The sequence below is a fragment of the Dromaius novaehollandiae genome, chromosome 18, assembly GCF_036370855.1.
Source record: "Dromaius novaehollandiae isolate bDroNov1 chromosome 18, bDroNov1.hap1, whole genome shotgun sequence".
NCBI lineage: Eukaryota > Metazoa > Chordata > Aves > Casuariiformes > Dromaiidae > Dromaius > Dromaius novaehollandiae.
In genome coordinates this window covers 12,926,064-12,953,391 of record NC_088115.1, presented here as the reverse complement: position 1 = coordinate 12,953,391, position 27,328 = coordinate 12,926,064, and the positions used below count along the sequence as shown (strand labels likewise).

The 27,328-nt window shown below is 37.0% G+C and overlaps 1 protein-coding gene across 6 annotated transcripts in view; it reads right to left on the bottom strand.

Annotated features, from left to right (window-relative positions):
- Positions 1-27,328, bottom strand: part of HELZ (helicase with zinc finger) — a 93,915-nt gene that overhangs the window by 58,153 nt on the left and 8,434 nt on the right. For 3 of the 6 annotated variants that reach the window (XM_064522747.1, XM_064522749.1, XM_064522748.1), the window contains exons 2-11: positions 19,268-19,495; positions 17,455-17,491; positions 13,966-14,090; positions 11,162-11,218; positions 10,310-10,358; positions 9,822-9,897; positions 6,572-6,770; positions 5,349-5,456; positions 4,725-5,022; positions 985-1,252 (exon numbers count right to left, since the gene is read on the bottom strand). In XM_064522747.1, the coding sequence (XP_064378817.1) occupies positions 985-1,252; positions 4,725-5,022; positions 5,349-5,456; positions 6,572-6,770; positions 9,822-9,897; positions 10,310-10,358; positions 11,162-11,218; positions 13,966-14,090; positions 17,455-17,491; positions 19,268-19,477 (1,427 nt within the window). In that variant the 5' untranslated portion in view covers positions 19,478-19,495. Of the gene's footprint in view, positions 1-984; positions 1,253-4,724; positions 5,023-5,348; positions 5,457-6,571; positions 6,771-9,821; positions 9,898-10,309; positions 10,359-11,161; positions 11,219-13,965; positions 14,091-17,454; positions 17,492-17,595; positions 17,770-19,267; positions 19,496-27,328 lie in introns of those variants that run through there. The other 3 variants (XM_026098960.2, XM_064522751.1, XM_064522750.1) reach the window with 3 other exon arrangements.

Genomic DNA, 27,328 nt, shown 5'->3' with positions numbered 1-27,328 from the left:
TCCCCCCTAAATACCAAAACAGTGATTCAACTGAACCTCTGTTTCCAGGACTGGTTCTTCTAAAGGCATTTCTGACTTGGAGCTTAAGTAATTTAAACTAAATTTACTACCAAATTAAGTTAAAGGGAAGTTATATCTGTTTGACTTTCCATTTTGAGCAATGCATCACTTAAACTCTTTCATACAATGAGTGAAGGTGAAATTTTTAACCACGAATATCGAAATTCCACAAAAATGGCCCAGTGAGATGCTGTACGTGGGAAGCTGACATCTTTTTCCTCACTCTATATTTGTTCATGCAGCTAATCTAGTTGGACAGTATGTACATAATAACTAAAGATATTACAGAATGGAGCAAACAGAACATGTATATTATATGCCTTTTATTAGGAGATTTATTCAAAAGCTAGTTCTCAGCCTATTTAGAGAATAAATATTACAATATCAGCTCTCACATCACCATAAGATCAGAATTTGAACCACTATACAATTCAATCTTCTTCTAAAACCTGTATTTTATGCTCCCTTAACATCTTTTATATGAAGGTTTCATACACTCCTGAGCTATAATCTACTTTTACCAAGGAACAAAAAATATGTAAATAAGTCCTATTATTAATTTCTTCCTGTTTAGAGAGCCAGAAAAACTACACAAAAATAAGTATTATCATGACATTATAACGATATTCTACAATAGCTGTTTAGTACCTCCAACTGTAAGCATAGACCGATATAACTTGTTTAAAACAAGTATTAATAAATTATACTTGTTAAGTGCTAGTTTAGTACTTTAATAAAGTACTCCAGATACTCTCCAGATTCACACACAATTTTATTTCCAAGAAATAGGAAGACTTAATACCTTAACCACTAAACCTTACAAAACCAATCAGGTAGATTTAGTTAAGAAAAAGTTGCCATTCTCATCATTTTAACAGGACAGCAACAACATCTAAGACACAATTTTGTAAATGCGCTACTTACTTGCTAACTTCCTTATATTGTGCTATTTCCTCAATATAAAGGAGGTCATGCAACCGTGACTGATAGTTGTTCTTGGTCAATGATTTGTCCAGGACAGATTGTGTAAATAGCTGGTCAGCAGATAGAGGAATTTGGTATCTGGTAAGAAGGCTCTTCTCCAATTCAGTAGTTTCATTAGGCTCAAATTCTACAATAGTCTTAGAAGTAGAATCCCAACGCTTAGCTGTGGTTAGCAGCTGTTGCCGTGCGTGCATCAGGTATTCAAGATCTGGATGTAGATATATAACAGGGAAAGGAAATAAGTTCAAACTCTCCAAACTCCTTTTATAAAAAAGATAATTTTCCATTGTGATCACAAACTTTTGATAAGCATAAGTGGAAAACTTTGGATTTCCTCCCACATAACTGCCCCACAACTGCTTACGAGTGAGACAGAATAATCTGGGGTTTAGGAGACAAAAATCTAATTAACAACAATATATGGTTTAAAAAAAAAATCCACACTCCTAAAAATAATGTCATTCATGATAATGAACTAACTATAGATAACAGTCTCCTCTGCCCAGAACACCTTTAGTAAGTTCATTGCTTGTACTTTACCACCCTTCTTTTCAGGTGTGCACAGAGAGCAGGCAGGCTCTCAAACAGGATCAGAAAATAATATTCTATAGACTGCAAACAGAAATCATACAGACAAACAAAGAAAAGCTCTCTTATTTTACTAATTGCAAGCAACTTTGAAGGACTTGCCAACACAGTATGCTTTCAAAGCTTAACTGTATCATCATCTCCTTTCAGAAATACCAAGTGGTAAAGAACCTCACAACATATGCTATAAAATTTACAAGGTAATAAAAACAAGTCAATAAGCTGTCTGGTAAAAAAAAAAAAAAATCTTTAATTTGCAGCATTTCAAAAGCCTTTAGAAGAATAAAAGAAAATTCCACAATACCATAGCATTGTGTGTGTATTTGGAGATAGTCACATCATATAGCTAAAGTGACTTTGCAAAGCACAACTTTGGAAATGTAACCCAAAATGATATAAAGTCAGAAAACTAAAAGGAAATTAACGTTTCAGTTTACCCTAATTTCAGGGAGCTTGTAGCTTAAATCAGAAACAGAAAACCAAGCACTCTCTACAGCCACCCAAAATATATCCATTAACACCACAAAAACGCTCTGACAGCAAAGCAGCAGTTAACAAAACTTGCAGTTAAATTGCAGAGCTGAATTTTGCTGAACATTTGGCCTTTATAGTGAAGGTATAATATTATAATGTATTATTCCTAAATCAGATTTGAGATAGGTATCCAGGATTTCATAGCAATGCTGAAAAATGCACAAAAAATACTTTAATCTCAAATTAAGCACTTAAACCATCTCGACTTTCTAAACAGAGGAAAAATGCGAGGTCTTTTCGGCAAAGGAAATCTTGGTTCAGCATGACTATGACCACAGGAATTTAGCTCGTCTCACTTACTAATCTCATAAATAGCTGCTCACAAAGAAGTCACATCTAAGCATCTACCTCAAGCCTCCGCTGTACAAGTAGTTACAGTTGCATAGGAAGAAAAGGTCCACGTTTGAGCAGTTTCTGTGTTTGAAACCATCTCAGCGAAGCCTTCTCTGGTACTAATCATACCTCCGACCACAAAAGCTCAATAACTATGCTGGCTTAGATTCCCTGTTCGCAAGGAAGATGGCCATTTAATTCCCAGCACCACAGAAGCTGCCCCTGGAAAGCAGACATTACCACCTCCTGGCTGTTAGCACGGCCTGTGCACATGGGGACCCTCTCTTTAGGGGATTCAGTACTTTCTCAGTGGACAAAAAACTTCCATTAATTCTCTTTTTCTGTAGCAAATAAAGATTTCAAAAAGCGTAATGGGGGCTCCTCCATTACAGTATTTTAATGTTGACCTCTCTTCCGTACCCAGGTATCTAGATGGGGTCCCGAATTACTGCAGGAATCATGCAAAAGGGACGGCAGGCTTCTCTCAGTTCAAAAAGCACTTTCATGACTCCCAGCCCACGGACACCAGGCGTAAAAGGAACAATACAATGAGACACATCCAATACTGCTGTCCCTGTCACCTGCCTACTTACTGCCTCCTTATGTTAACTTCCTGTTACCAAAAGCCCAGGATTTTGTATTTATATTTACCTGTAAAGCACCTACCACTCTTTTAGTTTGAAATAAATATTAGTAACAACGTGCTTAAAGACCCACTTTAGTATCCCTCTGCACGCAGAGGAGCAATATGTGCAAAGGAGATACCAGTAACTAATTCCAGACAGTGCTGTCTTAACTTCATCCATCCCTTTCACCCGGGCTTGCGTTGGCTGCTCCTGGTACTGCTCTGCTTAGTAGTTAGTTTAAAACAGCAAAGACTCAGACCATAGATAACTCTGACAATTAAAACCTCTGACTCTGCAAATAAATGGTAAGTGGGCTTTCTTGGTCTTAAACAGCTCTACATTAAAAGGACAGCAGCTCTCCACAAACTCAGTGTCTTAGTAAACCTGTCGGCTGCGATTACCCACACTGTTACATGGAGATCACACAATAACTCCTGAAAAGGCCACAGCCTTGCTTCTAAGCATAGTTTCTCATTCTCAATGCAATATTCTCTGCTTCAAGAGACATTTCAACTTGTATAGTCTTCCTGCTCTTGGCTACAAGTGCTTGGGTCACCTGGAAAGATCAGATCATAATCTTTGGCATCTGTTGTTTACAATATCTTTTGGTTAATGTTGCAAATATTAAGTCTGTTACATGTAAATAAAGGCCAGGAATAGAAAACTGCTGTTTTCTTAGTTTCACCTTCTTTTTCCTGGTTACATCCCAGTGCTACAATTCTATCTCTTTGGTGTTTATATCTCTCAAATCTTCATAGAAAATTACTATGCTCTATCCAAACCCTTTGCTTATTGCCAAGTGACACATATTTAGCTCTTTTAATCTTCTGCCATAAATCAAAGCACTCCCTTCTTTTTTTGCACTTCTGCTTTGAACGTCTTCCAATTTGTTGACGTCTTTCTAATAATGAAGTGATTTCAGGTTTGTAATCAGAGGCATAGATCAATTTTGTAAATAGAGTACAACACCTACAGCTACAGGCAGTTAAATTTTCAACTTGAACACATAAAAAATATATAGTTACATATTCTTTGCATTTTTAGAATTCATACCAACATCAGTAGTTTGTTGTATTATGAGCCTACACTTTGTCTCTTCCTTTTTACAGCTCCAGTCAGACATAAGGGAAAAAAAGTACCTCTTCTCAGATAGTCTGCTTTTAATTAACGAATTGATTATCAGCTGCCTTCTTACACAGAAACATTTTCATCTTTCCACTGATCTTTTCTACACTTTTAACATTTGCATCCATACAAGAATATATATAAAAACATACATGTACTTTAGCTTGCAAAAATGCCTTTGGGCACAAATTACACTACTATTCAGTAATTCCTAGCATTTTGACAAGATTTCGGAGTCAAATCCTGACACAGTTGAATAGTCATATGGCAATTAACTCCAGTGAATCCAGGCCAATTTTCACCTTCCGAATCTTCATCCGCTATTTATATTCATATACATGATGAACATAAGAACATATAATAAAAGACATCCATTAACCATTAACATAGATGCCATTCTGTTCAGAAAAATGAAAAGAAAAGAGGTAGCACAGAAAGCTTCCACTATTCCAAAAGAAAGTTTTCATACATTACCTTCTGTTGAAGCAGCATCAATCATTACTCGTTGCATGAGGACTGGTTCTAATCCAAAATCAAACACAACAGTTTGGCGAAAAGTTCCAAAGATTTCTGTGTTAAAGGCTATACTGACTTTGTATATATAATGATCTATTCCATTCTGGACCATCTTTCCTCCTATCCATTCCTGACAGTTTTCTGGAACTTCCTGTGATACCTGGGTAGTGCTGTCTCCAGCAGATATTGCAACGATACTGAAATGTGGACGATGGGCATCATAAAGTAATGCCACTCGATACAGCATTCTTGCAGGCTATAAAAAAATGCAAAGGTTGAAATGACAGTATGTCGGGAAACTGAAATTATTTCAGGAATATCTTCATTTGCAATCATATAAGAAAGCTTATAAGAACTCTCAACTTCTCAGAGCAGGTACAAGTCCTGCCTGCTTTCCAAAAATCAGAGCACTAGATACATAATCACCAGGGCAGCTGAGAAAGATAGAAAGGACATGGTGCTGCTAGGAAATAGCTCTGTTTTAAAAGAAGTATTTTGTGATTGAAATCTCAAGCACAAAAGGCTATGGACTGCATTCCAGTCTTTACTGTTGACCCATTTTCAAAAGATCAGTGGTCCTACCTTACAAGTGAGAGCAAATGTCCATGTCTGATGAGACTTTTTGGTGGTGACAGTTACTGATAGCTCAGGATTATGTTCTACTCTCACTCCTTCTACACTTTCACTAAGCTAGATTTAAAGAAAAAGAAGATAACATTAAACTTCTACAGACAATATCAAAATAAAAGCATTCAGGAAAAGGTACTATTTTAGAACAGACAGTGAAAAGAATGGTTTTCTAGATTGTGAATTGAATTGTGAACAATTCTAGAATTGTTTTCTAGGATTTATGCAAGTCCTGCATAGGAATTAGAGAAGATACATGCTAATTCAAAGAGACAAGCAAACCAACTCTACGACATCAGACTGTATAAGCAAAGAGTACAACCATTTAAGGACAATTAACACAGGACTTCATTTTCAAAAGTCAACTTAATTGTAAATGCTTATGTAGAACATGATTTCATTTGGAAGGAAGGATCTGATACAATGAGGTCTGGAGACTGCATTTCCGGAAGACCCCAGATCTCACTGACTTTAATGAAAGTACTAGAGACACCAGAAAACTAGGCTTTCTAGGCATTAATCCATTTTGCAGAGAGCCCACTCTTCCCAGATTTTAAACAATAGATGGACCGAAAACTCCTTAGGGTCAGTGGTAAGTAGAGCTGGTCGAATGCTGTAAAAACATTCTCTGAAATTCCAAACAGCTGCTGAGTTTGATCATATCCATACCCCTCACTCTTCAGTATTCAAACATTTCTGAATGTTTGGGGAATGGCTGTTCCTCATACAAGTGCCTGCAGCTGCAGGCAAAGAAAAGGAGCCATGCACAGACAAGAGTGTTCTCCACTAAGCAGTGAAAGCTTCACCATTTATTGTCCTCCAGTTTAAAAAGTTTTACCACACCATCAAGGAACAGGAACAATACCATGGGACTTGGCTGAACCAGCCAGCACTGGGAATAGTAAATATGCAAAACAAACAAGCTGTGATGAACCCACAAGCTGTAATTCATGAACACTTTACTGGATTCCTGAAAAGAACGAGTACATTTGCAGAAATCAGCCTAAGTCTGTGGTATCTTTGCAAGCAGACATAGGGCAGAATGGAAAAGGAAGAAAATTGGTTGGACAATTTCTTGGTAATTAGTAATTCGACCAGCTCTGATAGTAAGGGCCAAAAACAGGCTCATCAGTTAGTTTTAAATATGAGCACATAGGGAAGTAGTATATTTTCCTTACCACTTTCTCAGGAGATAACGAATTCATCCATTTCTCAATCAAGGTTTCCATATAACTGCCCGAACATTGTTTGTTTTCCTTCTGCTGTTTTAATCTGATCAAGCGGGAGGCATATCGTTTTTGCCATTCTGTTAGCTCTTCCTGGGAATGTGCTGAAGTACACTGTGCACCGTACCTGCAGATCCCTTGCTCTAAAAATCTACATAAAATAGGAAAAATGATTATGCCTTAAAGTTTTCGGTCTCTAATTAAAAAAGAAATTTAGGAAGATTTTACTTCTAAAGCCAGAACGACTTGTAAAGTTTCTCTCACAGAACTAATGGCACTTTTAGTTCACGGGAACTGATTTGGCAATATATACATGTACTTAGCATTTTGTAAGCGAGGTAGCAGCTTCTTTGACTGCAATGTCCAGAAAGGTGTATCAAATTTCTTTCAAACATAATAGGACACAAATCCTATTAAGAAATTTCCAGCTTCAGTGAAAAAAGAATCCAGTGTTTGTACAGCAGTTAATGCAATGAGATCATGGGCCATCCCTGAGATTACAAGGCACTGTAGTAATATGAATGAAATGCTGTGATTCAGGGGCAGAGGGAAGATACAATGTAATTTCCTCCAACAGTTATGTTACTAGCTGATAAATGCTCATTCGGCAGTTTTTCCTGGAGCAACAGTGACATCATGTGGTTCTTCCTACTACATACACCTACACAGAAATGATCTCTCCAGGAAAAGGTTCAATCATCCTCTTTGTAAAAAGTGTCCCAAAGGATCTATTTCGTAGAGCTTAAGGATTTGTTACAGAAGTAACTTTTTCATGTCATGGCATGTGCTGATGCATTAAAATCAATTATATACTTATCATCTAAATACAATTTAAGCATTCCGGTTCTCAGAATTTTTTTGAGCGTCGACCAACAGTACTTAAATGTCTATACAATTTGGGAAGGAACTCTTTTTAGTTGTAACTTAACTATCTATTAACACACAGCAGCAGCTGCATCTTTATCATTCTTCAAAACTCAAGCACTTAAAAACAGCTTCAAAGAAAGAATAAATTTTTTTAAGATATGAAGCTACTAAGAAAGTATTTGATACACAGAATAAACATTAGGCCAGGAAGGTTTGGGGGGTTTTTTTTGTTTGTTTTGGAGGGTTTTTTTTTTTTACATAAGGAGACTACAAACAGTAAATGTAAGTATTGCATGTACCAAGCAATTAAAGCCAGGCAGGAAAATATCTGTTGGATATCAAATATATAGAAACTCTGTAAACATAACTGTATTTGAATCTCATGTAGATTATCTGTTATATACCTATATTAAGAACTGCTTCCTACAGTGGTGAGTAACTGTAAAACAGAAAGGATGAATCAAGACTAAAAGAATATGGCAAGTCAGCACTCCACATCACTGATGAACACAGCAGGAGCAGATCAGTGACTGAATAACCTTTTCATAGGTCATATGTATTATGTAAGGTAATGTAATGTGAATTAGCTTGTGAACTCTGAGCTATGTAACAAAAACAAATACTACTTTACTATGACAAGAAAACCTTGCAGCAAAAGTATTTGGATACTCAGGCCACATTTGAATCAGTGGTTGTAACCTGAACTAACACACACTTTTGAATGCCCTAATTGTAAATAAAATAAGAGCGATATATACTACGATGTTACTAAGTTTTCTTAAACTGTGTTCCCTAAAATATCTTAGAGTATTTTTCTTGGCAGTCAATTTCAGTATTTTATATCCATTCTTCCAATCCAACATTGCTTCAGTGAATTAGGATGCAAGAGTCCAATTGCTAGAGTACAATTATGATTTTCATGGCCCAAAGTAAATGGAGTGCAAACATAACATTAATTGTTGATGTCTTCTTACTAGCTGCAGAGCAGATTTAAAATTAAGTATTTTTTTCCGTTTCGTCATTCAATAGGAAAGTATATTACCTTATCTATCGTTAGGCAAATTTTCTGTTTTCATTGTTAATATTTTTAGCAAACACTTTTTTTCTCATGTTTGATTTCTTATTAAATACCTCCTGCAATTCCATAACTTCGCTATCTAGAATAAATATGTATCTACTGCTTTATGCCACACAAGGCAAAAATAAACTACAGCTTCAAAAATTCATATTCAAGACCTGTAACTGCTTCCTTAGAAGGAAACTAAAATCTTTAATCCATGGTCAGAATGATACTATTCATATGGATTTGCTGAGTAAGGCAGCCTTCTCGATCTAAGGTTAACAGCATGCGTAATAAAGTAACCAGTAAATTTAATTTACAGTTGTAGTGGAAAAATGTTTAAAAGCAAGGGTTGGAAGCATGGAATACATGCTACTTAAGAGAAAATCATAATGAGCTTAAAAAAAAAACCCTTCTTCTTCTAAAATGCTGAACATGCACCAGATCTGCTAAAGTCAACAGGACATGTCAGCATTTAGCATCTCCAGAAAATCAGGCCAGAAGTAGCCCAAATTCAGCAGATTCAGTTATCTCATCTAAAAAGCAGGTCAGATTCCTACACACTGTGAAAATAATTTATCTGTATGAGTTACATATATGGGAGAATCAAGTGCATAATGATGTTTTTTCCTGAGTATATTAATATAGTATTACATAAGTAATCATGGCTAACAATGCAAACTATAGAGAGTATTGGCTAGTGAACTAAAAAAGACAGGAAGGCAAATCTCCAATACAAGCACAAGCCATTGGATGTTCAGCAAGGCAATTTACCTCGGTGTATTTCAGCTTATGTAGAAGGGGAATAAGAGATCCAGAGTGAAAGTCTACAAGTGTTGCTTATCTGAAGACAAAGCCCATTTATCAGCAAAACTCATTTATCTGAAGGCAAGCATCCCCTCTCCTGCCAAAGCACACTTCACTGTGCTGCAGTTTGCCAACACAGTTGTTTGTGGGAGTGAACTTTTCACATCTCCGAAATTATACAAATTAAAAAAAGGCAGGGGAAGGAGACAGATGCTTCCTTGTCACTAGAAAAAATGTTCCTCAAACTACTCTCTCATAAAATGGAATTATTGATTCCATTTTACAGACCACTGAGATGCTTCTGGATAAACTGACCTACCCCAAAATCTGAGAACAAATCAACTCTTCTTCTAACAAGTAGTTTCATCTTCCTGACATCTTAGTTATCCTGACCTTCTGTTATCAGCTAAATAAAAGAGGAAATAGTATGATCCCTTAGTGAATGCCGGCATAAAGCAATGACTTTACCTTTTACATAGTGTATATTCTTCACTGCTTGTGACTCCCCTTGGTGGAGGGCGGAATTGCCAGCCATCCCGGGACCCTGCAGAGTAGTCCAAAACTCAGGTTACTTTTCACATTTCCAATTATTTTTAAGTCATGGATAGCAATCGCCCAGGGAACCATGTCTCTAAACATCAACCCACAGTATATATTAATATACAAACAAAGTTATTGCCAAAAAGATTAATTCTCAATCCCTAACAAATTCATTTAGAACAAAGGTAAGTTTAAAAGCATACGGCAGACCAATAAGTAGCAACTTCTGCCTCCAAATTCAATGATGTTCAAATCAATGATGTTCAAGTAGCTCAACCTTGATCCACATGGCTTCATCAAGATAAACAGTCAAGTTATTTTTCTCGTTTTTGACTACTACCTAGTGCTGAGCCACCAGCAGAATCTTGAAGTCTTCTCACTGCAAAATGAAGTAGCTTCAGAATTGAGTTACATACCTTCTTCTATATCTTCTACATGGTATCCTGATGGTACTTTACCAGCTGCCTACAATTATTTAAAAAAAAAAAATTAATTTCACCAACAAAAATTGTTTGAGCTACTTTGCTGATACAATGTGTTTTAGAACAACCAATACAAAATAATTCATCAGAAGTTTGCAATCTATTCTAGCCACAAACATGAATTGCCTATTAATCCAAAACTAAATTAGTCATTGATAAAAGAAATTCTGACAGAAGCACTGAGTCCACTCATTATTAGAAGAAAGCTATAGAGATTTTTACAAGAATTAACTCCATCATGCAATCATTTTAATGTGGATTGCAATAAACTTGTAAAAAAGCCAAAGTCTAAAGTGTATTGAGATATCTTTTAGATTTAAATCTATGTTAAAACTCAAATCAATGACTTAAAAGAAGCAAAAAACAAATAAAGAAGTGGAAATTCAATCAATAGACATGACACATTCACCTCCTACTAACATAAAAAAAAGGTGACTGAGAGGGTGTTTAGATTTGTTAACCAATTTCTTAAGTCATGTTTACAACTGGAATATCATTTCCAACAGAGAAAAATGCAATAATTAAATAATAAACACATAGATGCTTTGAATTCTTTCCACTCACTATCGCAAGCAAATCAACAACTATTAACATCTTTTTACTTTTTTCATACATCATCCAAGATAGGGACAAAAGGCTGCTGAATAGGTTGTGGAACAGTAGTGGAATAGTAGTGGGAACTACTAAGTCAGATACAGTATGTTCACAGTGGGACCAGATCTCCCGGGGCCTCTCAGCTGTATCAGATACTTTTCATTATTTTCCCAATGAAGTGCTCATTATTACCTCTGTCTCAGCAAGAAGTGTTTTCAATCGCGTCAGATCTTTAGTTACCATCCCGTTCTGGGTAGGGAGAAAGAATATTATTGCATCCAACAAATAAACCTTCCCACACATTAAACAAAAGCAAAAAAGTACTCTCCCCGCCGCCCCTGCCAACAAGGAGAAGGGCAAGAAGAAAACAGAAGATGAGTTTGACTTGCAACACTCCATTTTAAACGACAAACTATGTAATACTGAGCAAGCAGGATTGTGAAAAAGGGAAATTTTACACTAGCCAAACACTAGACAGCAGGTATCAGTACAGAGCAAGGCAAAAGGGTGGCATATGTAGAACAACTTGGGAAAAAACCCTTCAGAAGTTTGGCTGCCACCCAAGATAAATATTAATGGCTGCAACATTTATTAAACCATATCTTTCGGACCAGTAAGCCTACATGGAGTGTGGCCCAGCACCCTGGAGGCTGTGTAGCCCAATGGACAAGGACTACTGGGTGACCTTGGGCAAGTCACTTCACCTCTCCGTGCCTCGGTTTCCCCATCTGTTAAATGGGGGCAGCGACACTGACTGCCTTCACAAAGCACTTTGAGAGCTACTGATGAAAAGCAGTATACAGGAGCCATAGGCTGTGGTTACTGAAACATTTCAGCTCTGAAGGAATCACTATAAAAAACTGCCACCGCTGCTGCAGTGGTAGATTCACTTCTTCCTAAGAATCCGTTCTACAAATTACTGATTTCTATTGTTTCATAACTCTTCTGCTCTGATGTAGACCATCCATGCCTTTTTTCACTAAAAAGCAAAGGTTAGCCATCTAATTCAAAATAACAACACATTCAAGAATATCCAAAGTAAAATCTTTCACAAATGATTTTATCTGAAATAGTATAGCTACACAGGACAATTTCACGCTCATGTTAGGCAAAAACTTCAAACACAGGAACTCACACCTGTGCTTTTATTTCAACAGCCTTTTGCAGAAATTTAATTAGGTGCCACTGCATTTGTTAGAGTCCACCTTCACATTTTGCCTGTGCTACTGAGCAGCAGAAATTGTCTTTGCTAAAAATTTACACACACAGATCTCGCTTAGTTGTTTTCAAAATCCTTTTTCACTTCTTCAGCAGAAAGGCTGTAAATTGAATCTGCTGAGCTTACATGTATTAGAACATAAATAAAGTTACAAATAATCACTCTCTTCAGTTATTATGGAAGAAAATGGACGGATAGCAACTCTTCAACAAATTTATTCCAAAACTTTGTTTCATTACTCCACTCAGACACTGGCAGAAGTCAGTATATCAATTGCTGATTTTAATATTCCTAGAGGAAACAACTATTATCTAATGATCTAAGGCCTGTAAAAGTATCCAAAGTTCTGCTTTGAGACAGGGCTCTGGAATTATATAAGAAGCCACCTTTATGTGCACAACAACAGTCTAAAACAAGGGCATTACACATTTCCAATGATAACGAGTTTTAGACTATTTTACTAAGTTTTTTGAAGGCAAGTTTCCTTCAATCTGGCCAAGAATTTTTCAAGGAAACACTTTTTCATTAGAAAACACCAGCTAGACAAAGTAAAAGCTTTTCATGTAAAAATACCCCATTTGGCGGTAAAAGCTGGGGGAGAAAGGAAGGAAGGAAGGAGAAAAAAAAATTCAAGTCCAGGATATAGATCAGACACAGACAAACAGAACTCTTCTCAAAAATAGTCTACTGATTAAGCTATGCGCAAAGATATAGGAAACATGATTTCAGCTCACTCCAGGTAAAGTTTCCCAGGTGAACATCTAATAATTGGACTGCACAATCAGCCAGTGTGTATGCGCATCTCTCTGGCTCAACTAATATATGCTTATGAGAAATGTTTTCTAAAAAGCATCACACCAGCATAGTGACTTTCCATAAATAATAAAATAGGAAGGTATAACTACTATACTGTACAGTAAATATTGTACTTAAGTTACATTTAAATAATATTGAACATGATATATCTTTAATCATTAAGCAATGTATATTATAAGGCAACTCCTACACATCAATACATTATCAGGCAAACACCCTTTGCCTCCTTTTATTTCCTAACACCAACTACAAGAGCTCTTGATATCACACTTTCTTCATGATTTGACCAGATCACTCCTTATCTGCACTATCACTGTGTTCCTGGATTTAGCACCACCATCAGCTCACGGTGATGAATTGCACACTACTTAATCTAGATTCCAGAAATGAAAAGGGCACTACCCTTTGGAGACTTCTTATGTCTCTAATTTTCCCCATATGAGTAGTCACATAAGAATCAGTAAGTTATTCACATGTATGAGGTTAAAAACATTTTAAAGTGTTTTGATAGTTCAAAGGTAAAAGAGAAGGTTTGAACTCCAACTTTTACTTTGTCTTTGAAACACAAGCTTTTTTCCTGAAAAGTTTTTCATGCTTTATTACAGCTTATTGTGGACCATTTATTTAATAGTCTCATCAATTTTTCTGCTTCAAAGGCTGAACTTACTGAAGTATACATAGAATGGTGTCAAGTGCCAATTAAAAAAGCAGGCCAAAGTTTGAGATTTATATTTCTCTACTCTGTTAAACTGCATGCATACAAAAAATACTTTGCAACACCCTAGGTATCCTGATTATATATGAGTGCCTATATACTTATCTTTGTCTTTTCCATACAAACCATTTTTGTTGCAACCTGCCAGTCAAACATATGTTCAGAAGTTTGTTATTAAACACATACACAAAAAAAGGAAATACAAATGGCTTTTCAAGTTATGTAGATTGCAGCAAACCCACTTACCAATGATTCACCCATCAGTGATTTGGAAAGAACATTAGACACAATTTGCAGCTTCCCTTTAAGATGCATGCAGCAGAGCACTGCACGGAAAGATCCATCTCCCTTGGCCAGCCCCTCTCCCAGCACTGCAACACAAATCAGCAGCTGTTAGCTTCATCGCAGTATACATTTAAGTAAACCCCACACAGTTTTGCCTCAACTTTAACACAAAAATAATGTCTGAAACTTGGGTTGAATCCATGGCTTCCTGAAAAGACAAGACTTGGATGTAAAGGAAGCACTACTTGATCACATCTCATATTACTTGAAACTTATCTCCCATCGTCTAAGAAAAGTTGTACGTGAGCTCAAAAAAAAAAGATTTAGAGTAATGTTTACATGCTAAAATACAGAAAAATTAAATATGGGAAGGGTAAATTCAGATATCTAACACAGACACAAAGGACCTCCTCTTCACAGAAAGAAAAAAAATAGCAACCAACAACCTTGCAGTAACACAAACGTGCTCAGGAAGATCTATTCACACTCACAAAAAGCATACCCCGTAGTTTCCAAATATAGCTAACCTCCTCACGGTCAATTCCTGCTACGTTAAAAGGGCTTTTATTCCCTTATGCTGTGAAGTGCAGGATATAGGAACGATTGTTTGAATCCAGGAATTCACAAGCTCCAGGTAACAGAAAACTTTCCTAATGTTTTCTAGCACCGGATCAGATACCTAGCCAGACAGACACTTCCATTGACACTTCCAATAGCGAAAGGATTTATTTCACGGTACAGACGTGCTTCAGACAAGTAAGAATAACACTTAATCACATATATTACCTGTCCAGAAAAAGAAATGCCTTTCTGAGTGATTAAGAAGCTAGTAAGGCTAAGCATGTGAGTTGAAAGTAGGCTGGACAGTTGTTAAGAGTCCAGAATTATAAGATATATTACTGTTATTGCAGGCAATGTCAACATCTGTGTTTATACTGCCACTCATGCAGCCCTGAGATGCATGCAGCTCCTGTTAGTGCTAACAGCACTTTTACATTCACCAGAACTTCTGGATTACATTTTAGAATAATAAATCAAAACTCCTTGCTTCACAGACATTCATATCGTTAGCAGGAGTTATGTGAAACACTAAAGAAATAGTAGTCTCACATGAACATTTATGCAGAAACGACTAGACATCTCCTCAAAGTATAATGGTAACTAAATCCTATTTACAGAGTGCCTCGACAACTGCCCTGAATTCATCACTCTGATGATACTGACCACGTCTCCAAAAATAGGGCTTACTTCCCAAATCAGAAAAAAGCAGCTCCACAAATACTTTTAGATGTCTGACAGTCTGCTATTTTAACCTCAAAGCTTACACACCCAATTATGATATTTCATATCATTAATTGCAATGATCTTTCATATCATTAACTGCATAGTATTACTGAGCTGAAACATATATTTTGTTAATATTTATGGAATAATTTAACAGATTCTAAGTTGTCATCACCTCTTATGTTTATAACAGTGTAAACGGTATACTACAAAGAATGAATATTTCTCAAATTATCTCAAGATATACTTATCATTCAGGTTAAATTAAAACACCGTCATAGGTTCACAACATGTCAAGTCTTGTAAAAAGACAGAACAGCAGCTTGAATAAAACTTTATCTATAAAAAAATTGTAAGCAAAGAATACCATTAGCCCATACTAAGATTGTTTCTTCCAAAGGAGATTTCAAGAATAAGACTAAAACTGAGACCCTTTAGGATCATAACTGCAGACACTCTGAACTGGGGTACAACTGACAGCAGCACAATATGGGAACCACAGTCGCATTGTTCATTCATACATTCACAAAGATTATGGTGTGTGTATACATATATATATATATGTATATACACATACATACATACATTATATATATATATATATATATACACACACACACACACACACATCATTTTTATATGCCTATATAAATATGGCATTAAGAAGCTGAAAAATTTCCTCAGTTTTAGAACTTGAAAAAAAAATATTTGCACAACATGCTGCCCTGAATTAAGAAAATTAAAATTAAACTGGGTACTTTCTTTTGTAATATACATCTGAAAGCTGTTTTCTCTACTTTTTAATTTAAAAGAGTACAACTGGTGCTCCTATTCCACCCACTTCTATGTGCACCCAGTGAGAGAAGGAAAAATATTGTTCGTTTGAGGTACTGATATCTGACACATATGCCAAGAGCATAAAAATAGTCCACTGTGGATGAATGCTGCCCATCTACCTCTGTGGCACACCCATCAGATCTCATCGGTGACAATACTCCCTTTTCCTGCCTCCTCTGACCAGTATTCATCTTTCCACGTCTCTTCTTTCACCTTTACTTGCCATCACGGAAGACGACTGTGAGACTAAGCAGGATATTACAGCCTTGGCAGATATCAACAGTGAAAACAAGAGGCAGCTTTAAAAAAAAAAACTCAGACTATTTTGAGACTGGTACCTATTAAGGGTACCAATGTTTTAAACTTTAAACATTTGCTATTTGAGACCCGACCTCCATACGGGAAATTCACACCTGCTGAAAATCAGTTTACTTTTCTCAGTTATGCTTGTGGACCCTTCACAAGGGGTCTGCAGAGCCCCACATATCCCCAGACCACGGCTTGAATATCAGTGAAGACAAATGCACACCCCCCACACCCCAAAAGTAATGATTTAAAGGTTATCATTCTTAGCATAGGAATGTCACAATAGTACCTATATCACGTAGTCCCTATAACAAAACTGTGGTTTGAGGAAATTTTCCGTTAAAATTCAAGGGTAAAGAAATAAAAACTGAAAGATGGGATCTACCCACCTTCTCTTTCCCAATCTAACTGGTAAATTCTGATCCAGTGCTTACCAAAGTCAGCAAAAAGTTCTCACTGAGCACTGAATCATTTGCACTATAAATAAGTAACAGAACTTTAGCAAGGATGGTTAATTCCTTTAAAATACCCCAATTCAACAAGGAAATAAAACATGAAAGGCTCAACTTCCATGTGACACATGCACATGTTTGAAAGCTTTCGCAAACAGGGCTGAATGTAAGCACATCAACCCCATTTTTTTCCTGAATCAACACCTAAAATGCAAACCAAAATATCCACCCATGTCCCCAGGAAAGAAGAGAGAACCGTCAGCTGTGTTCACCATCACAAGCATCCTGCAGTATCTATCCATCCTGCAGTTATATACTAAACTATCTATTAGTCAAATAGCACCCCTATGCCAAGGACAGCTGCATTTCAGTCCCGGTATTTGAACATGACTTGCAAAGTAGCGAGAGCTCCTTAAGCAAAATAAGTAGAAGTATTACAAAGCAAAGACACAATTTTAACCAGAAAAAAAATCATTGTCAGCAAACTAACAAATCTGGGCACCTGTTTGTGAAATTCAGGCAACTGACTGCAATTTATAACACTATGTAATAAAAAAGAAAATAAGCATACCATGCCTACAGTCTTCATCTGCTTGCCCATACTTTTTCTGAAAGGTAAAACATGAAAAGTTTAAAAATAACATTTTCCAGTTAGCACAGACAACTACATGCTTGAATCAGAAGTTTCTTAAACCTTTTAATAATTCATTACCTCTTCTTTTCCATGGTAGAACATGTAAAGAACATCAGTCATTTGTCAAATATAATTAATTAATCCTTAGAATGCTGACTTGCTCTCAAATTCTCAGCAAATGGACATTTTAAAAGAGGTACAGGAATGTGCAAAGGTATGTTTATGTATGTGTTTGTAGGTGGCTCACAACACCTAGGAAAAAATACAAAAACTTAACTTTCTTGCCTAGCCACTGTGTTTTTTTAATTCATACTGATACAGTGCTGTTGGAACTTGCAGGGTATGTATTTTATTTTACTCTGACTTATCAACGGTGATTTCAGAAATTATTTCTTTCAATAATAAAAGACGTAAAATCAGGATTTTATTTACCTCAAATCTTTAACTATCTACATAATTCAAGTCTTTGACAGGAATGTTTTGATAAGAATTTCCCAAAGCCCTTAAAGCTTTACAGCTGCGTTGAACATACAGATAGGTGCCTTGTAGGATTTTCAAAGCATCCAGATCAGAAATTCATATATCAAATACTGCTAAGCATCTATCTGCATATTGCTATATGTAAATAACTTCGAGAAGTCAGCCTTTCGTAACACAACTTCCATTAAAAATATCAAATGATACTAAATTTCTTAAGCACTTCTGAATGAATCCCCTGAGGAGCTATACACTAGGCTGCATTCTAATTTAAGAAAAGTTTCCTAATTTTTGTTTCACACACTGAATAGTTCAATTCAGCTCTCTATTTAAAGAATGTTAAAAAACGGTCCCTGATCAGAGGGGCACGGTTTAATCTTAAAGCTGCCTAGCAGGGTCTTACAACTTGGCCAAGCTTTTCTCACTTGGAATGAAACTGTTCCTATCCACTATCTGAAGACTTGGGGTGAGGAAGGCCCCTATAGTCTGTAATAACGTTTCCAAAAATGAAGGGCAGGGAAAATGTAGGCTTAGTCATATTAAGCACTCTAATGTCCATTCCTTTAAGAAATTGTAGTTCTCTAATGCTTTAAAGGAAGGACATAAATTTGGCAATGGAATGATCTATGATTCATGGATATGTCTCTTGCCTTGCATTTACAAACATTTACAATGATCATAGTTTTCACATTCCTATTAAAAATCTGTGAGAGCCTAAAAGTTACATTTTCTATTAGATGTACTCTATCTTAGCGATGAAAAAATAGCATGTGATGTAAGTTTGAAAAAACTACCGCTACGCCCATGCTAAGACAGCTAAATTAAGTATGAACTGGTTACCCGAATTCTGGCATTTCTTCCCCCACGTTTTTCGAGTGCTTAGATTTGCTGCCTTAATTTAATGCTCTTTAAAGACACAGCAATTTGGTATGTAATTTAATGAATATAATTTAATACGCTATAACCAGATATTTTTCTTCCTGGAATATATTTTCACTTTTTATACTTAAAGAAAAAAAAAAAGAGAGAGAGAGAATTGTTATTCAGACCCAAACTACTTAGAGGTCCCAAACCTGAAAAATAAACAGACCCATGCAACTGCTCAGAGAAAAGTGCAAGACAGAAGTCTCATACAGGCTTTAGCAAGGAGGATTCTGCACAAAAACAACATGCCAATTACAGGAAGATGCTGAATTTTATTCCAATCTTGACGGTAAAAGAGATTTGACTGTTCTTTCCAGTTCACTTGACACTATTAAAGAGTCACACTCACAAGTTGTAAAAAAGAAGCAATTCTATACAGCAGACTCTCGATTTTGATGCGGTCGATTGCTGCCCGGCATGCCTCCGAGGGCTGAGCCGGGGGGCAGCGGCTCAGGGAAAGGAGTGCCTCTGTGCAATGCTTCACTGCCACTTCATAATCCTGCTGCTTAAGGGATTCACATGCTTGTTCACATGCCTTCTCTGGTCTTCTGTCTGCCATGACTCAGGGACAGAAATCCTAGAGTGGGGGCAGAGGGGATGATAAAACGTTGGTTAGCTGTATAATGGCAGTGACAACTTGCCAACCAACTTCCACTCCCATCTCGAGGTGCCATAGCGCATCCCCTCCGTCTTGTGCCATTTCCATTTCCTTTCCCCCTCTTTCTCGCTAACTAACCTCTTCCCAATTTTTTTCTCCATGCTCCTACTTACATCACTCCTGGCTCTCAGTTTTGGCTCTAGTTCAGGAAGACATTTAAGCCTGTGACTAATTTTAAGAATATAAGTAGTGGTTTCGAATTTAAAGTCAGCATGCATTTAAGCACTTTGCTGCATAGAGGCTTTTGTGTCTTCGCTGGCAATGCAATCTCTGCTTTGGAAGTAGGACAACTCATCCACCAGCTGCTCCTTCTCTGAGCCTTTAGTCCCTCACTGCAAGATACCTTTTCCCGCATAGCACTTGTCATCTACGCTTAAGGTGAGTGAGCCATAGCCTTCAGCGGGTGAAGCGCAATGTGGATGGAGAAGGATGAATGAGAAAGAAAGGGGGATCAACAGGAAGCTGCTTGCCTCTTCGTTCAGCTGGTTTATTTTCATTTATGTCTGAGAAAGTCTAGATATCCCAACCAGACCAATGCCCTTGTGCAACACGCCACAATACTTTTTGAATAATTTTAAGGTACATATATTGGGGGGAAAAAATTGAAGGAGCTATGATAAAAATCTATATACAAGACAGACAACATTATCTGCCAATAAACTTAAACAAGTGGTTATCAACAATCTAAATCACCAGCAAAAAAAAGTAAAGCCTTTCTATAATCCCCCTCTATAATACTATCCCTTGACATATTTAATACATGATATAGCTTTAGAGATAATTTACTTCAAAGCTGACTTCACAAAAATCAGTTCTGATAACTGAAAGAGGAAAACTTAGTTCTCAGTTGCATTTCTAGTAAGCAGCATATTATCAATATTTGGACTATATATCAACAGTTATGATTATCTAAAACAACTATCTCTAGCACACTTTAAAAATTCACTGCTAAAAACTTCCTCTATATTTGACACCTGTAAGTTTTTTACCAGGTTAAGATAAGGTAACTTCAAGAAGCCAATTTTAAAGTCAAATAGATGTATTTTCCTCATAAGAAAAATAATTCACTATCCCACTTCTTCTTATTAACACATGTCTAAGCCAATCTACTGTAGAAATGTAAACAAGAAATGCTATATATTTTATAGTATCGTAGTGTAATGTTCTATGTGTTTCTTTCCATTCTTAAAATTTGATTTTCAGTATCACAATACAAACACATGCAGGAACACTGATTTTTCAAGACAATTTGATAACATTTTTATATAAAAATTTCTCATGTACAACAGTGTATCTTCCCAAAGATGAAGGAACATAACTGCAGAGCACACGTGCTTATCTTGATGAAAATCTGTGACATAAACACCTGTCTTAATGAAGATCTTGCAAAATACTAATCTCATTCATCCAGAAGTTTACTCCTCTGATAAAAGTGAGTTCCCATTTCTTATCAGAATAGAAACAGGCAAGTAGATTTTGTACCCCTATAGATGTGAATAAATTCATTTATAGAGTAATTCCATTAACATTAAAGACATTTGGTTGCATCATTTAAACAAGCATATATTTTCAATGACAGAAATGTTAGGTATTGCTATGCTGATCAAGCAAGGATCCTTTCTAAATATAATTAAAACTCAATTTGACCTCCATTTCACTAAAATCTTAGGCCACAGTGAATTTTACAAATCTAGGATTTGCTTTTATAATAAAACTACAATTAATTAATTGATGTTTTTCTCATGTACATTCTGTTTTCCTCCTAAGGGACTGGAAAGAGAGGCTCTCACGAACACTGCTGTACTTCGGATTTCCTCACTTCCTGGCTGACATATAACCAAAATTCCTTCGACCGAAAGCCTTAGCGGAGCTCCTGTGGGTTTACTGCAGGCGCGATCCTTAGACGCAGATCCCATCCTAACTGACCTAGTCAGTCAAGCTAAATAAGCTAAATTACCTAGCCCTCCTTCTCCACCACGGCAAAGAAAAACATTTTAGGTACGAATTGTCTCACATGGGCTGTTCTGATAAATGTCGAGTCAGCTTGTTTGAGGAGAAGCCAGGTTTTACACGCCCAGCAGTGGAGTACTGTAGCGCAAAGGCCACACAACTTCTTTGGTCAACTTGCAGACTTAGCGTTTTAGAAGACATAACCAATCTTAACTTAATCCACAGACAACATACAGAATATTCTAAATTCAGGCTCTTGGATTTCTCCATATATATCTGTAAATGCAGACACAAACATCAGCATGGTACTAGCTTGAGGACATTTAATGGGTATTTGCACCATCTACTTTAGACTCTAATTGAGGTTCTCTAAATTGCTCCCTGGGGCACTCAGCTCTTCCTTTTGACTCTTAAAAACCTGTGTTCCTCATGCTAGCCCCCTAAGCTGCACCAAAATTAGCAACTGAGACTCGATTATATGAATGTGACTTGAAATCCACCCATAAAACTGAGATCAAAATACTAAGTATGTAAAGAATGAACGTGAGGATTATTCATTTTTTTCAAAACAGCTTGGAGAACTGCATGTCAGAGTTGTAAATCCAAATTTGTATCACTGATTTGAGTGACAATTGGAATAAAGCATCAAAGTTTAATACATCTTTAGAATCTTCTCTGGAAACAGTAATTCCCACCATCTAAAATTACACATTTAAGGTAGATGGACAGTGGACCTACCTTGGAAATACAGGCACTATGTACTATTAATAGCGCCTTTATTGTCAGTGGTCAATTCAAAGCATTGCTTAGTTTTGAATTATCTCACAGCAGCACCACTGCCTATAGGAAGACTCCTAATTTACGCACTTAAGTAATATATGAGTAACATAGCTCATGTGAATTCCACCTGATATGACATTACGCATCTCACTAAGACGCATACAAAAGCTTACACAACTCTTGTCCGTAATCCAGAGATCCAACCTGGCTTTATACTTCATACCTCCAAAAACTTCCTACCTTTAGCAGAAAACTTCCTGATGCTACATTTCTTCGAAGGCCAAATCATGCTCAGCTTAACTTCCACAAAATAGTTGTTGTCGCTATCATTTAAAAGAGCTGGTTAATTCCAACTAGTGTAACACAAACCCTGTTTTTCAAGGTACTGTGGGGGATTTTTCCCCCTACGACTAATGATTTTCAGGCTCAGTATCCCTGAGTATTTCTCCTCCTTTCCAATGGGATCTGTAAACAAATAAAAAAAGAGCAACTAGAATCTAATCCCCAAATAAAACGGACAGCTTGAGGAGGAAGAGCTATAAACAGAGTGATCTACGCAGTCATTTCTTTCTCAGTAAACACTACGCCTGCTTGGCGCACTGGAGGCTTCTGACGAATTACTCCACAGTATGATTAGTTCAACTACAAACTAAAAATCAGTGTAGGAGGAGAGAACATTGTGAACTAAACTAAGTATTTCAGAGCAGTTTAACTCGTGGCAGTGCACTTCTGTGCTTCACAGCTCACGGATGTATTTTATGGAACCAAAGGGTCTGTCTATTAAGATAATGGTAAGTTAAGCAAGTGACAGTTACCAAAAAATCTCAAACAGATGCTTTTTCAATTCACTCTAAAGAATCTAGCCAGATAACTCTCCATGTACTTCATAAACAAACAGATTAGAGGGCACAATGCTGTTCCTATTAATGTTATTGGCAAAATTCCCAATGTCTGCCAAGACAGAAGGATCAGCTCCAAGGTCTCGCATGCCAAGCTGACAAACAGTAGACAAGTCAGTAAATATTTGCATATTTTAACCAGACATTAACATCTCTTGTAAAGATTTATGCTGAAGCAATGATGTTCAACTTGCAGTCCTGCAGTCGGACTGGTAGGAATTCGCTGTGAATCGAATATGCTTCCAGAGCCACATCCCGGCGTCTGCAAACTGAAGCAAATGAATGAGATCTACTGCTGCGGGGAACACAGAGGGGGAAGAGCCTCTCCAGCTGCCCCCCCCTACAACCCACAACCCTTCCAGCAGTGCTGCTGTGAGAAAGGAGCACCCACATGTCCCGCACCAAAGCTATTCAGCTGCGTGTCCTCCCGGTAACGGCCCGCCGCGTCGCAGGACAGCGGAGAAGTAGGGCTCGCCCTCCCACCGCCTAGTTCAGGCGAGCTGGCACGGCCCGCGCAAAGCCGGGCGGGAATTCAGCTCCCTCCGCGCAGCCTCAGGAAACGGGTAAGGCGAGCGCTGTGACTCCTAACCCCTTCAGCCCCTCTCGCGTGTTGGAAAGGCTGGCCACCAAACTGGACAAAAGTTTTAAACACACAATAAATTCCGGTAATCCTTCGAGAAGAGACAATTGTTTATCATTACTTCCCATTAAGAGGCAAGAAGAGATCAACTATATTTATTTTTGAGGCTGGTTGCTCTGTCCTTCCCCAGTAACTTTTGAACTGCATTTCACAGAAGTCTCAAGGATCTCAAAGATACTAAGCAACTGCAAGTTTTATACAAAATGAGCAACAAGACAGATAACAGAGACCCAAAATACTGAGCTCACCTAGGGAAAGGAGAAATTATCATCCAGGCTTTAATTAATACCAACAGATCAATTACCCCACACACTGCCATGTGCTGCCATTTATCGAGCCAGAGAGATAACACCCTACGAAAATATCACTCACTAGTAAAAGAAAAATCTTATTTATTTTTCCTGCCCATAATGATAAAAGCAGTAAACCACATTCATTAATTCAGCTGCTCAAGGATCAATCAATGAACTTCCAGGTTTCACTAAAGCAGGGTTTGCAAACCTTTTAGACTATGGGCATTAGCAATACCCATTGCATAACTTCTTGCAATTTGTTACTGGTAAAATTGAGATGTAAGCAATTCACACAGAAAGGTCTCAAAAATCTCTTGCGAGACACGTGTTAATAACTTCCGCGATGGAGAAAAGTAATACTTTCAAAGTCAGGATGACCGGTAAGGACACAGTCCCTATGACTGAAGAGTTTTCTAGTTCCCTCTCCCTCAAAACTATCAGGAGAAGACTGACAAGATATTTTAATTTATACAGGCATGGAAAGCTCTAGGTTCATTTTATAAGCTGGATTAAGTAAAATACATGAAGAATACTACACAAGGAAAATGTTAGCTACTGTATCTGTGAATGTGTCAACACTTTAGTTAGGAAAGATGGGTCACTAATGGTCCACTGTGCAGACTTCTCTAACATCCTACATTTGTCAGTCCAAGTTATAAAATAGGGAATAATATATCCATCTCCTGCTACAGCGTAGTAAATAGTAGCTTTTGCATCTCTAGTGATCCCATCTTAAAGCATGCTTGCACCTCTGAATAATGTTATGTAAGCATTTCCGCAGTACTCAAAATATCACTCAAGTACCTTTAGATTAATAAAATTAAATTAAATATCTTATTTATTTTCCTTACCTATAATGATAAAAGAAACTTATCTTTAACTTAAGACAAAAAAGCATTAATACAAGCATTTTATCCAAACCTAACGGAAGGAATAAAATACAGTTGCACATTAAAACCGAAGCCACTTGCAGACGCACACAAAAATGTATTTTCCTAGTGTCCTGACATATAAATCATAAATAATCCTAAACTCACAAAACCTTTTAATGAAATGAAAGTAGATAATGGTAGTGCACTAACCAGCAATGTGAAAAGCTGAACATTGAACACAGAAAAAAGGACTGTGCCTCTTTCATGCACAGGGTGCAGACCAGAGTAATATGAAAGTTGCTTTTGCTTTTTAAGTTGTCTGCTATTATGTATTTTTTTATGTATTCATTTATTGCAGTTATGGCTGAAGTGAGTGACATTAGTTATACACAGTGCTCAGAAATGTACTGCACACCTTACAGAACAAATACAGAAGTCCCCACCCTTGAGAGAAGGACAATCTAATCAGTTTTCTGAAATAACTGAATTACTCTGGTTAATGTTGTACAACTGCAGGCAGAATGACCCTACTTTAAATTCCAAAAATGATGTTAAATCTGAAATGGAGCATACAGAATGAGGAAAGCTTATTTCCAGGTTTTATTATATAGCATAATAGCAGCAAGAACTTCTGCTACAAGGCCTCTAAGGAACATGGTGTGCTTGATTTCGGAAGGAAGAAAAAGAATTAAGAGGTTCATGATGCCCCCTAACATTAAATACTTAGATTATCCTTCCACTTTGAAGAGCCAAGAGAGGACAGTCAATTAGGAGGAAAAGTGATCTCTGGCCACATAAACGGAGCCTCAAGTCTGATTCTGTAAGCCTAACGTATAGGATAAACACATCCACTTTTACTGAAAAGGAACAAGTGCCTGTGGGTGGTTTACCATCCACAAAACAAAAATAACAAAAATACAGCAGCAATTCAGATTAAGAGCAAATGTCTTCAGCATCTGGCTCTTCTGTGTTTAAATCACTTTACATACATTACAGATGGTAACAACTAAGATCTTATTGCATGCCAGGAATGACTTCAGTACAGACACTTAAGGTGATTATCAGCACTTTATTATCTTTACTAATCTCTTTTGTTTTCACTTTGGACACAGCAGCAGCAGCGGACAATCTACATAGACAATAGCAGCAACATTTCCACATGGACAAATTGCCTAAGAAAAATCATACGGTTTTTCAATAGCTTCCTAATGGCACCCTAGGATTGTCAGCCCTTATTTAAGTGGCACAGATAAACCTATTGAAACCTCTGCCCAATCTACACAGATAAATCCCTTGACTAGGGGTTGTCTAACTAATTTAGCAGCTTTATCAGCTGCATTTCATGAGGTATCTGTTGAGCAAATCTGTAATATCTTTGGTTCAAAACCTGAAAATAACTCGTGGCCTCAGCATTTACAACCACCACATCCACCACATCAGTATCACTGGTGTCTTGATCTCCAGCCTTTTAAATGACCCTTTTGTAGAAAGCTGTCTGAAAGCATTACCCATTCTTGATGAAACGGAAAAAAAGTACTCAAAAGTTGTGCAACGACAAAATTATCTGTACAAGCTCATGTTGGCCCTCCTGTGTGTCTGCATTATGATATAGCCTTTAACTATATTAGTCACATACTACATTTTCCAAAGGCTACCCGGCTCAATGAGCAGGCAGAACAGAAGCCGTCTGCTTAATGAACAGCTAGTTAAATAGTTCAGCATAGGGCCTAAGGCCTTATTTACTGTATGCTACTGAAAACTGGTTCTCAAGACTGCATTTTAATGTTTTCACGAGCTTTTCAACAATGCTTGCAATTACTGTGATCACGGACTTCATAGGTATTAAGAAAATATCTTTATTCTTCTGACTTTGCTCCCACTTTACAGATCAAAAATTGAGACATAAAAAAGTTAAAGCCAAAAGTTTCTATGAACTTCTCATATTCAGCTTAAGACAATTAAAAGTGATTTTTTTCCCCATTATACTCTACCCTGTACTATATAGCCCTCTATATGATCAAAGCAGAACACCCGGCATCTTCAGAGTCACTTAGGAGTATTCAGCACTTCTCTATATCACAACATGGGATCTTTCATTAGAAATACAAAGAAATGAAGTATAGCAAAGATAGGGCTTGAGTATGAATGGCCTCCTTTTTCTTACTGCTATTCCCTGCCCCATTTATTAAGCACTTTCCAATTTATGCAAATAGCAAAACTGTATTCCAACAAAGAACTGTTTTAGCATTACATATTGACACCTACCCACAGCAGAGCTTCCCTTCCATTTCTTCCTTTCTAATCCCAGTATTTTCAAT